We start from the raw sequence: 12,974 nt of genomic DNA on the forward strand, positions 1-12,974 counted from the left end.
GGTGATATTTAACATGAAGGAAAGAAGTTCAAAGGATCATTAAACACTGGCATTAAAACAGGATTATAAGAACAAAGTGATCTCATCCTCTGTCCTGTATTTCACAYGAACTGTGAAAATTAACATCCTAACTTTGCAGCCAGAATACATTCTCAGTGAATATAGGAGGAAGCCTGCACAGTATGGGAGATGAATTATAATACATTAACAACCAGCGCTGACAATGACAAGAATAGCATGAGAAAATAAAGCAGCCGCCAAAAGGGATTCTTGCCAGCAAACAAATATCCTCATTGTCCTAAAGTAATGACAAGAGCTATTACCACACTTGYTCAAATATAAGATGTCACATTTTACAGAAGTTAAGATCTGAAAATAATATCCGTATCTTCACATACTACATGGTACACAGCCCCTTTCAGTGTCCCAGAAGGACCCATTTTAGGCTGAATGAGCAATTGCATCCATGGTCACCTGCAGTCAGTAGCGATTCTGCAGAGAAAGCTGGAGAAAATGGTCAATGGAAAAAAACTCTTTCACTACAGTATTTTCAGCTTCATGAAACTCTAAGACCAACTCAAAGMCAGTTCAAGTTGCTCATTTTCATTTCAGCATGTTTCACTCTTTTAAAAAGATGTTAGTATGCATCCCTTGTGCACTTCTTTTGGACAGCTCAAGTTGCAAAGTAGAATTAAACACATAAAAAGTAAAAAAATTTCTAAGACTTAGCATATGCTCATTCCCTAATGAAGAAAAAAAAATACCACTTTAAAGGGAACTCATCTGATGCTCGCATAGAACTTCTGTAGTGTAATGAAGAACACTCATTTACTACCTTATGAATTAATTTCATTTTAGGTGTTGGATGATACACCAACATCATTCTGAAAATACATCACAGCACTGCAGTGGTTATAATGTTTTGTTAATTAGTCATGCAGTGACTTTTCACAACAGTGAAAAGATGTGCAAGTTTTTCAAGTCGCCTACATATGATAGTAGAACTGAGTGCATGCCCTAAAGCATATCTGAAACTTCTTTAAATTATTCATCTCTTACATAGCTGCTTATGTTTGCCAGTAAGAAATTGCATCTGGAAACATCGCTGATATTTTAAACAGATCTTTCATACCTTGTTCTTAGCTTAAAAATAGGAAGGGTTCATCTAATTCTCATATTTCTTAACCAGTGACAATCTTCTAATTAAATGCCTTCCCATCACTCCACAATGACACTGCAAACATTAGATTTCTGAAGAAAAAAGCAGCAAATACATATCCACTGCACTTAGATTACTTAATGACCAGAGAACATTGATAAAAGAAAACATTAAGGATAAAAGTAAAACCTGGAAGTATTTGAAAGTCCTCCATAAAAGTGTAAACTCCTTGAGGAAGGTCTGTTTATAGCTGAAACAGACCYGAGATTCTCAGGATTTTAAAAGAAACAAGCATAAGAACATTTTATTAGGACTATATTGAACACCTGGAGCAAATGAATCTTTAATAGAATAGTTCAATCTCCAAAGCAACAAACTTCAAAAGACAAACTCCAATATTACCAAGGGTCATAAAACAAAAGACTTGTCTAATGAAGACAAACTTAAACAATATGCTGAGTTTTTTTGTGGGGGAAGGTAAGCAGGTGGAAAGGTGGTTACACCCTTCCTGGTGCTATTAATGCTGAAAAAAAATCCCATAACCAAATTTATCTAACAGGCATCAACAGCTAGAAGTACTATATAAAAACTGAAAAATACGAAGGTGTAAGGCAAAAAGAATAGGCCACGTGGGATAATTTTAATACAGTGATCTACACTGTTAAGATGTTCAGCCTTGTGAACATCTTTCTAAACTCCATTAGTTAAGTTAAGATAGAAAGATATTACAACTTCTCTGGCTAGAGAGTCTACAACGGCAAGGAAAACTGTAAGCATTTTTTAAAGGACCAATTGGATTTAAACACGAATCTTCAAAAAGCTGTAATACAGATGTTATCAAAACAGTTTAGTTACATTACTATTCCATGGTAATATCTTTAAATAGTAACTAGGTTTGCTAAAACACAGTTCTGAGGTGCAGACCACAGCTTAACATGGCTAACGAGGGGTCAACAAGCCCTTCCAAGGGTTCACACTGAACCAGGATGTCACAGCAATGCTCCAGGCTTGAGTCTCTTTTGCCCCTCGGTCCCAGATTGCCCTGCCCAGGACACAGGCAGCCCCGCTGGGGAGCTGGGCTGCAGATGGCTCGTCTCAGCCAGGACCGCGCGACCCCGGCAGAGCCGGACACGCGTGCCGCCCAGCGCGGCAGAGCCACACCAGAACTACGCAGCCCCTTCTTCGGAACCACTGGGCTGAAGGTAAGTATTTGCCTGTATTCACTACACCCTTTCCACATATTCCACCCGGAACACTTTACTATTGCCATTATACAGAGAATTTGTTCAAGCTCTCTCAGAGACTGCATAAATACAATGTATCGATATTTTTCTTCGGAAAAAACATATATCCTGCTAGCTTAAGTAAAAGGACAAYAGCAAATAGTTTATGGTAAACTTCCCTGTATCTATACCATGTACCATAGTAGAGACTTTTTCTAAGGTATGATTACTGCCCTGACCAAACACACAGATTACAAAAAAAACAAGTCACAAAATTTGCAACGTTTCCATTATGGAGAAGTATTTTCCCACTTAGTAAAGGAGAAAGTTTACATGATATTCTTCAGTGTCAAAGCTTCCATCTTTGTTTCTCTCTCAGACGAAAAATGTGAAAAATGATACAGGCTTCTGGTCAGGAAGATGTCTATTTATGACATGTTTTATACTCGTGGAATAAACTGTACTTTGAACRATGCTCCCAAATTCTTATCCCCAATTCTTATGTCAGACATCTGGTAAAGATCACCAGTACATAGTACAAAGATGTTGCTCAATCTATACAGATATCTTCTCGGTGTCCCAAAGAATTAGAATCAGTAGCTGGACCAAATAAGCCATTATAAATAGACCTTTCTGGATCACCTAATCAAAGAGATTCTATAAAAAGACAGAGAGATAAGTAATCTATATCATAACTAAAGTTCAGAGATAGTCAGAAAAGAAATCATTTTAAAAATTACGTATTTTTCCAAAAAAGTCGTCCAGTCCGATGATAAAGCACAACAGACAATTAAATACAAACCRGAAATATTTGTATCTAATACAGTCAGATTTTGCACTCTAAAGACACTCACTGTTTATCTGACTATCTTCTATCACACAGAGATGGCATCTGGTCATACTAGTTTAATGCAAAAAAAGGGTTTACTCCATAGAACAATTAGATCACAGTGCCTCTGAAAAATGCTGCTAGCTAAACATCTGCCACCCGTATCAAACTATAATTAATGGCAAAACACCCRCTACCTTCAGGTCAAAAGAATATTTATTAGTGTGGGGAAAAAAAATGCATGTAGCCTACTAGGTTAGGTTGCTTCAATGAGCAGTATACCCAAATGGAAGTGATGTAAAGTATATATAAACAGATGCAATACTAGCAAACTACCCTGGTAAGGTTTATTATTTTCATACACAAGCATCTAACATGAGAAGCTTGTAACAGCTTAGAAAAAGAGAGATTAGTTCCTTATTTCGTTGTTCATTTCATCTGGTTTTGGCTCTTAGCAATTTTGACACTAACTCAACTCCACTTTATCACTAGACTTTCAACAGAAATATACTACTAAAAGTCTAGACTTCACCAAGTCATGTAGCTGCTGTTGCTTTCCTAAGCAATCATGTTGTAAARAATAAGATTTATTTTAGGCAAATTCAACAGCAACGCATTTTCTATGGTATTAAATTTTGTCAACGTAGTAGGGAACTAACAAACTCAAGGTGGAGAACTCAGAAAACTGCAAAARAATCCAAACCCAAAAATATGGAAAAATAGAGCTCCCACAAGTTAAAATATGTGAGATTTACRTCACTTTTAAGATTTTATTATTTATGGATAAAATTTCCAACAACTACACACATTATCAGAAGGAATTATGTGTTAGTGASTATCATCAGACTTATGCTCTTGAGTAGATTTTGTAAAAGTTTTCAGGCCTCAGTGACATACATCTCAGTAAGTGGYATCTACACACCTCTTCAGGTATACATCATAAAAAATTTTGCTTCTTGTCACACATGTTACTCAGTACTACCATACCTTTAAAATGCATCTTTAAGTCTATTTTAATTTTCTTACTTCAGAAGTTATGAAAATTATCACAATTTAGATTGCAAATATAATGTATACCTCCTTCAGCACTACAAATTTTCGAAACGCCCTGCCAGAGAAAAACCTGTTAATGAACTGAATGCTAGGGACTCCAGGAATCTGTGGGAGTCCCACACAGCAAGGAGGCTAAAGCTGATTATACTTGAATCTCCAATGATTTAGACAGGCAAGCCAACAAAGCGCCTGCTAGTAACACCTTTCAATGGGCAATGGACCCAAAATGCTCAGTCAGTCGAATAAAGGAGACAACAGCGTTTCAGCTCAACTAAGCATAAATCATTGCTCTTGCTGATGATAACTAGTATCTTATAGAAGCAAATCTAGCAGTTCAGTCTTCAGRGCCTGTGCAGTCCTGTCTGCAGGGTCTACCTTAGTCACCGTGTAAACTGACTGGCATTGTGGTATCAAGTTTGCCATATCATGACATCTCTTCAGGAACAGCTCTCATGTGGRTATTATGGAATTAAAGTGATTTTAACACGGAATAAGTATTTTCCCACAAAATACAGTGTCCAAMGTAAGAATAAGACTTGAATAGCTAACTTGCACCAGTACAGTCTACTGCGTGACGGTCAGTTCCTCATTCTGACAAAATCTCGCAGGGTAAGCAGCCGATTTCCYAGCACGCTAAAGCTCCCAGGTGGCTTTCAAGGTTAACCACAGATACAAACAATAGTAATAGTCTAACCTTAAGGAAATATAAAAGTGAAATAGCCTCATCTAACAATAAAGATTAAATCTCTCTCAGCCTTACAAAGATGAAAAAAAGGCACATTTGGCTGCTGATAAAAACTTGCAGTTTGGGAGGAATGATTTGCCAACCATGCAAGAACCAGCAGAAAGAGAGTATGTTGATTAGTTAGTTTATGCCAAAGGTATTAGGTAACAAGAGAGGCCCAGGACAGTGAAGAGCAGATAAGGAATATTTAGACAGGTTACTCAGCAAGGCACAACAGTTGATTTATGGGCTCAGTGAAAGCCTACTGAAAGTATTCCATTTGATTTCAGCAGGTTTTAAATCAAGCCAAGCCTTAGGGGGAAAATGCAGAGATAAAGTTTTCATTAACTGTTTGAGCTTTGCTACAAAAAGTCACCTAAATGAAAGTTTTGGTCCACCTCTGGCAAATGATTCTCAACAAAAAGAACGTGCTGCCACTGCACACGCTAACACACTGAACGCTGCCCCTGTCATTGCCACCCAGAGCCACTGCAGTACCAAGGAGCAAATGCACTCTTCAAGAGTAGACTGTTAAACCAAAGACAACACTGAAAAATTGGTGTGTGTGGGGGGGTGTCAGTTCATACTCAAAGCTCAAAATGAAAAAAAAGATTGCAATATACAGTATGARTAAGTTGATCCACTGTATATGTAAGTTCAACTTTGTGAGAACTTCTGTGTTTTAAAGTGAAGGTTTATTAGAAATATTACCACACAAAAGTCTATTTCCAATAGTAGTTATGTTAAATTCTTATAGTGTTTAGGGGGTTGGCAAAAAAYGTAACTAGATTATAAAGTGCTGCATCTATAGATCCATACATGTTTCCTCTTTAGTGTTTCCAACACATTCAACCCCAGTCCTTTGAGAGAGCACCTTAATGTCCAAAAATGCTAAATATTATCAGTTTAAATCAGTTGCTAATGGCTGTAGGTCAATTATATAAGAAAGACCACAATTAGGAGTCTTTAGAAGCAAAAYGATGACTGACCTGATATTTAAAATTACAGTCTCATTCCTAAAAAGAGCTTCTGACAAACAATTTGATGCAGAAGAGCAAGGAGTTGCCAAGAAGCTTCTGATTCCACTGCTTCTACCACATTATTCTTTCRGTAGTCAACTCAAGCAATTGCATTTTTATAGTTGGTAATTAGATTCACTTACTTTAGAGATGTAAATATTAACATTCAGATTACAGTCCCACTGTAAATAATGAATGAAATACATTAATAGATTTCAAAGTAAGACGATAGAAAATTAGGATACAGAAAAAAGTACAGAGTATTCATGTTAAATTTGATTATGGATAGTAGAAGAATACAAGAGGGAAAAGGGAAGAGYGATTCTTTGGAACTTAAGGACTAAAAGAAGTTCAAACATTTCTTTCACAGTAGAAAACAGCAGAAAAGATACAATCTTTTGTTATGAAATCTGTTATATTGTCATGGATCACACAATGGCATAAAAGCAACAGTAGGTTAATCAGGAACTAGAGATAGTGGTTCAGAAACTCTACAGAAAAAAAAAAAAAAAACAGACAGAGAGAGAGAGAGAGAGAGAGAGAGAGAGAGAGAGAACATCCTACCCAAACTGCTAAGAACGTCTCAAAGTCTTGACATGTTCATATTGACTATAACAAGTTCCGTATCAGTCCACATTCTTTGTGCAACATAAATAACCTCCAAGGATAGTAAAATCTATCATGCTTTCTTGAAGCTTGGGGTTTAGACTGACGGCATTCTAATTGTGGTGGCTACAAAAGTTTAAAAAGTTGACCACCAGGTTTTGCTACCACAACTGATGTTTGGACTGCCTCAACACCACCGCTCATGGTACTTGAGCTAGCCACGTATTTTAAAGCTAGTTTGAGTGTATCTACCTTCATAATCTATACTGTAAACCTACAGAACAGGAAAAGCATTAGAAATGATGAAAGCAAGGCAGAAAGAAGATAAAGACTATGAAACTCTCCAGTAATGCTTTGCTTTTCATGTCTTCCCCAAAATGAATTTCTAATATTTAGTGCAGCAAATCAGCAGTTTGGGGAACCAAAGCTATGCACAGGCCCATGAAAGAACAGGTATTTTGGAAGTATGACTTCGTGTCCTAAGTTTAAAGTTATCACGTGGTGACAAACAAGCATAAGGCAAAAGTTGGCTTGCCTATAAGTGTTAGCTGAAAGAATCCTAAATCCATAGTCTTCAGAGCCATATATACTGCAGTTCTTAAGAGTACAAAATTCCTCCTTTAGCTGAGACCTGCAAATACTCATTAATAAGTATTTGTGAGCCCTTGTTTCTGAAGAACAAAGCCATAAGCAGTACCTGAGATTTTCATTACTATTTTAGTATTGTATCTTAGCCTTTCAGATTGTGAATTGCGAGCTCCTCAGTGTAAGAATTCTGGTATTTATCACATTACTGCATCATTGTGAGCAAAGCAGTAAGTACAAACTTCAGAACTGTGAAACTCCTAACACCCTGAAGTTTCATTTAAATATTTACCATTCTGTAATAAAAASATTCGTAAGATGAAATCCTTGATCATTTCCCCTTTAGGGGAGAGGAAAAGGAAGGGGAAGCTGGAAATACCTTTGAAATACCTTCTGKTTTTTTGTTAACTATATCGACTGTAACTAAACTATTCAAAAATTCAAGATTTGCTTCTAGAGAATACTTCAAAATATTATTTAAATTAAGTATTATAGTATATATGTTACATCTGACAAAAGAAAGACAAAGCTTTTTTGTTTTTTAAACTTCTTTGGAACTAAAATAACTAGTACATAAACATGAGAATAATATCAGACTAAGTAACACACTCTGACCTTTCTGTTTTTGACTGACTGTCAGCTCGACTGTGTTCAAGGTCTTGGCAAAGAGTCTGCAATTCTTCTTGAAGTCCTTTTTCCCGTTCTAGACTTCCTTCATAGAATTTAATYTCCTTTTCCATTGCTTTTACTTTTTCTTCCATCACCTTAAATTCATGAAGTATCAAATAGCTGACTCCACAGTACTTACATACTGTCTCATCCCGGGACATCTGAAAAAAGATAAAARTATGTAAGAAACAAGTTGAAGAAAAATAAAAGATTGAATGACTCTAAATAATAATAATTCTGGCTAGCTTAAACTGTTTACTGCTGTGCAGCACTTATGATCAGAAGATGTTACTGCTTTAGCAAGTAATAAACACAAAATTCTACATTAACAAAATGAAATCAAGCTGTAAGAGTACTTTCGTTTAAGGGAAAACTCAGAAGAGATACCAGCTATGCAGTTTACTACGTAGGAACTCCCACTGGAACTCTAGAAAAATAATTTAAAAAATCTACTCTAAATTATGCTTTATATATTAATTTAAAACAAAAAGAATTGTTCTGTTTTACAAAATTATTTCCTTAATGAATATCTGATTGCTTGAGCCAACAGAAATGTAATTTACTATGTTTTTGATAACTCATTTCCAATTAAATAGGCAAGCTGGAAAGTGAATAGAGTGATGTAATCCAGCAATCTTCACAAATATAATTCAAATGAGTAAGGGAATAATTATTGTGATGTAGTGTATATGGCACTTGAGTGCTGCGGAAAATATAACCAATTTGCTAGGCAGGAACTATTCATCACAGATTAAAAAAATACAGTGTGTGCAATGGACATCTAACTGAAAGATCATTTCTTAAATTGACAAATATTTTTTTAAATGATCAAATATTTGAGCAAAGCTTAATAAAAAGKAACAAGTAAATGTGCTCTAGCTTTGACACAAACACACTGCACAGTATATCAATTATTCCTATGTATTTTAATTTCTTTCACTTCCAGAAAAAAATTGCTTGGTTTACAAGTGATGCAAAACTGAACAAGAAACGGATCTGTTTAGTAAAACTGAGCTTTACTTTTATAACATTGTAAATATTATTTTAAATGACAGGTAAAAGTGCATACTTCTATTCAACAGGAAGTCCYTTTTGGAAGGCCCTGCATCATGTTATTCTTATTAACTGATATATCACTAGTATCCAAAGAGGCTGCATCCTGGGTTGGGCTTTATCAAGCTAGGCAGTATACAAACTTTAGAAACCAAACAATTGTTTTAAGAGTTCATGGTCTTCTGCTTTCTATCCCATTTCCTATGAAATGAAAGGAGGGAAGGCTGTAAGAAAGCAATAACCRTGACCGGCTACATGCATAACCCATAGCCCAGCTGTTTTGAAATGGGATGTTCAGGTAGGATAGGGATAATATTTGAAGCCATGAAGCTGGATAATACTTAATTAATACAAAGAGATGGTAGAAGGAGGGAGCTGGACCACAAGGAATAATGAAAAAAAAAGGAGAACAAAACATGTTCCAGGCTGACCAACTAACCATGGGAGTCAGATGAGCAGAAGATGACAACATTTCCAAAAGATGGTATGATGAAGTATCAAAGCAACAGAAGGCTCAAAGAAGAGGAAGGATGGAGTAGGAGTACCAAGATTTGTAGAAAGAGGTCCCTGAGAGTACACATGGACTGGCTTTTCTGTCTACCCTCCAGCCCAAGTTGATCACACAGAGGCCTGCACCGGCAATGCGAGTTCTAGTGCATGACAAAAGAGATTAAAGGAACAAAAAAAAAGGGGGGGAGAAAACAAGTTTGGTCTCATGACTATTTCAAGCACAGCTATACCAACATAACATGTTGTGCCTTGTATTATAGGAATGATACTGAGCAGATAAACTAGCCAGACCTACTCAAGAAGGTGTGACATTCAGTATGGCACATGCAAGCATCTCCGTATCAGCACAGATCTCAGACTGTGACAGGTTCTACCCTGTTCTTGAATCACGGCACAGATGCATTTGAGAGGAGATGGTTAGAATCAAGATTAGATTAGAGGTCAGTCACAGCTAAAGACACAAGCTCAAAGCAACACACATAAGCAGCTTTGGATAAGCTCGGAGAAATGAAAGAAAACAAGTGGCAGCTGAAAGAGCAGTTATATGTTTGTGTATCAAGCTTCAAACATGGTTTTGTCTTTCTTGCAATTATCAGCAGTCGTACAGACTGCAGCAATGATGTATGAAAATCAAAAAGCTGTAAAACTGCAAACAGTTTAAGAATATATAAATATCTTGTGTTACAGGAAAAAAAAGTATTTCGAAACATTGGGATGAATTGAAAGAAATCCTATTTGGATGAAAGAAAACAGTTTTGAAAAACTTATCAAATATCCATTATTTCATGATTCAATAATCTTCAGCACTTTAAATATAGCTTGATGAAAATGACATTTCAGGATGCCCTGGAATTACCAGGCCAAGCTTTATTTTCCAGTTTCTTAGTTTCGCCCCAATATAGAATAACCCTAGTTACAGTTACTCTGAATGAAATGAAAATTCAGGTTTATTTTTCCTGGCAGTTGCAAAATGTGCTTGGAAATATGAAACTGTTACTCAGAATAAATACCATAAAGTTCCAAAGCACTAAAATTACTATATTGAAAAAGGACAAAATGAGCTGTTATAAGGAGGACAGGAGGGGGGCTCTTATCCCAATAAGAACATTGTGCTCTCTTGCAGCAACACCACTCCTGTCTTTCAAATAAACAGTCATAGAAATATCTCTGGGTACCAGGAAAAAAAACAATCAGGGGTCTGACATAAAAATGTTTTGAGCAAGTACTATAACCTTTTAACTTTCAAAATGCACTTATCTCTTTCAATTTTGTTGCTGAACTTTTAAAAAAAAAAAGAGTTGTAGAACAATAAATCATTTCCACTTGAACTTAATGGGAATGGTCCCATTCCCCCCCCCCCTTTTTTTTTTATTAAACATCAAACAACATGTACAGGAGAGTGCCTTATAAATGGTCTGTCCTGGAGAAAAGATACTATTAGAGCTTGTATCTTAGACACCAAATCATCAACTACTAGATGCCAATCTGTAGGAAAAACATTTTCATGAGTTCCTCTGCTTACAAAGCTACTTCTTGTGGAACAGTGTTATCACTGAGTTACCTTAACAGTATGTACTATAGACACAGTGATTTATGTTTTAGGTTTCCATATTTCATGGTTCACATTTGGTCAAAAGGCTGTTGACATTTTCTCAAAAGCAAAACAGGAAAAATTCATGGAAAAAACATAGTTAGGAATAGAAAAAAAAACAGATCATGAATAGAAAGAGAAGAGATCAGAGTTGTAACTAGAAATGGGGCTGTGTATGCTCTCAGAAATCTGAATAAGCAGTGAATAGAAAAAAATCAATTAGGAATTTAAAAAACAGAAGCTATTTTAGCATTGGATTTTTGGTCAGCCTAGATAAAGAAACTCAGGGCAAACAAGTCATGAMAAGACTACATAAAGAGAGATTAAAAAAATTGCTATTTGAGTTAGCATTGACAGTACTACATGTGTGACAACAACATCAACAGAAAAACAAAGACAAATTCACTGATGACAAAGTGTTTAAGTGAGAAATATTCTTGATCCATAAGGTTTTTAGCTACAATTCTGACATGCATTACACCAGATGCTAGCGAGGCAGGATAAGAGCTATATTGGGAACAAATCATATCTAAAGGTAGTATTTCTAGCTATGACATTCCAGCAGCTGTTCCGCTACAGCATCTGTGGGAGTAGTTTCAACTCAGAGCGGTGTTCATTTTTGGAAGAACTAACATTATTCCATAGTTACATAGATTCCTTTAGCTACCAAGGGCAAGTGAAGAACTGAGCTAAAATGGACAGTCACTGAAATTACATTGATCTGACTCGATACTGTAAGCATCTGCAAAGCCTAAGTTGTAAGGGAAAGGACAGCTTTGCCAGTCTGGCCCATTTTTACCCTTTTGAATAACAAGCTTCTCTTCAAGCTTCTGAAATGACAAGATAGGAATTTATATCAGTTCTACTTGGCTGAATAACTGCAGGGAGCATAGATTTGGGCACTGCTACTCCTTTGATATTTCAGATTCCACTGGCAAAATTTATAATCTTAGAGAACAAAGAGCTAAATTCTTGTTAAAAGAAGAAAAATCTACCTACTCACTTATAAGTGCCTTGGTGTTTCAATGCCCAGTATATGCATCACTGATACTAAAATTGTTAATTATGAAAAATTAATAAATAGACACTGCTCTTAAAGCCAGAACCTAAGTCCTCAATTAATGAGATTTTTTTTAAGCTTTGAATATGTTTCTAGTGCCAGCGAAATTAAAACTTAGAGCCATGAGCATGATAATGAAAATCTGCTGTATCCCACCCAATACATAGTAGTGACAAACTAGGCTACTGTTACTATCTGGAAACAGACTATCCCAACCCTGCTATGGGTCAATGGCTAACCAGTCTGTCTCTGAGAGCTATCCACTTCTAAGTTGTAAGATGTGGGCTCCCACCAAAAAAAAACAGGAATTTTCTAACATTTCCAAAGCTCGCTGCAGCCACTGAGGATATTCACATAGCCAGAGATCAACAAAAGCAAAATGTTAAAAATCCTATAACTAAATTCTGAAAATCTCAGTGAAGATAAAGGCAATTCATGAACACCATCTCAAGAAGCATTCATAAGGTACACGACAGCAAGCCTGAAAAGATCTCCTGCCATTCTGTGCTAAAGCAGAAATGCTGCTGCTTCTAAATCTGGATCATTATCAATATTGAAAATATTGTTTGTTCATAATATTTTCACATCTACACACTCTTCACGTCTACAAAATGAGCCTGGATGCTGGACGTGGCAAATTCTATAGCCAATTCTCACAGCTGGAATTTGCCTATTTAAGAAAAATGATCTCAGGGTCAAAGAAGGGAAGAAAAATTAAAGATACCATAATGTGCTCACATCTATAGCACATGTAGCAACTCTAACGAGTAACTATTTGCCACAGCAGTACATGATGTTTTGTGGATAGTGAAATACCATGGAACATTCAGTACTGATGTATAACAGAGCTTCAAAGTTTGTGTTCTGCTTTTTTTTTTTTTTTTTTTTTTTTT

The 12,974-nt window shown here is 36.1% G+C and overlaps 1 protein-coding gene across 4 annotated transcripts in view; it reads right to left on the minus strand.

Moving 5' to 3' along the window:
- Positions 1–12,974, minus strand: part of LEKR1 (leucine, glutamate and lysine rich 1) — a 90,351-nt gene that overhangs the window by 73,379 nt on the left and 3,998 nt on the right. For all 4 annotated transcript variants that reach the window (XR_014895751.1, XR_014895750.1, XR_014895752.1 and 1 more), the window contains exon 2: positions 7,814–8,028. Coding sequence is in view for 1 of the 4 variants with exons in the window: in XM_085304065.1 (XP_085160191.1) it covers positions 7,814–8,028 (215 nt within the window). In the remaining 3 variants the exon portion in view is untranslated. The remainder of the gene's footprint in view (positions 1–7,813; positions 8,029–12,974) is intronic.

This window comes from Rhea americana, unplaced genomic scaffold (genome assembly GCF_003343005.1).
Source record: "Rhea americana isolate MKP2758 unplaced genomic scaffold, rheAme1 scaffold_202, whole genome shotgun sequence".
NCBI lineage: Eukaryota > Metazoa > Chordata > Aves > Rheiformes > Rheidae > Rhea > Rhea americana.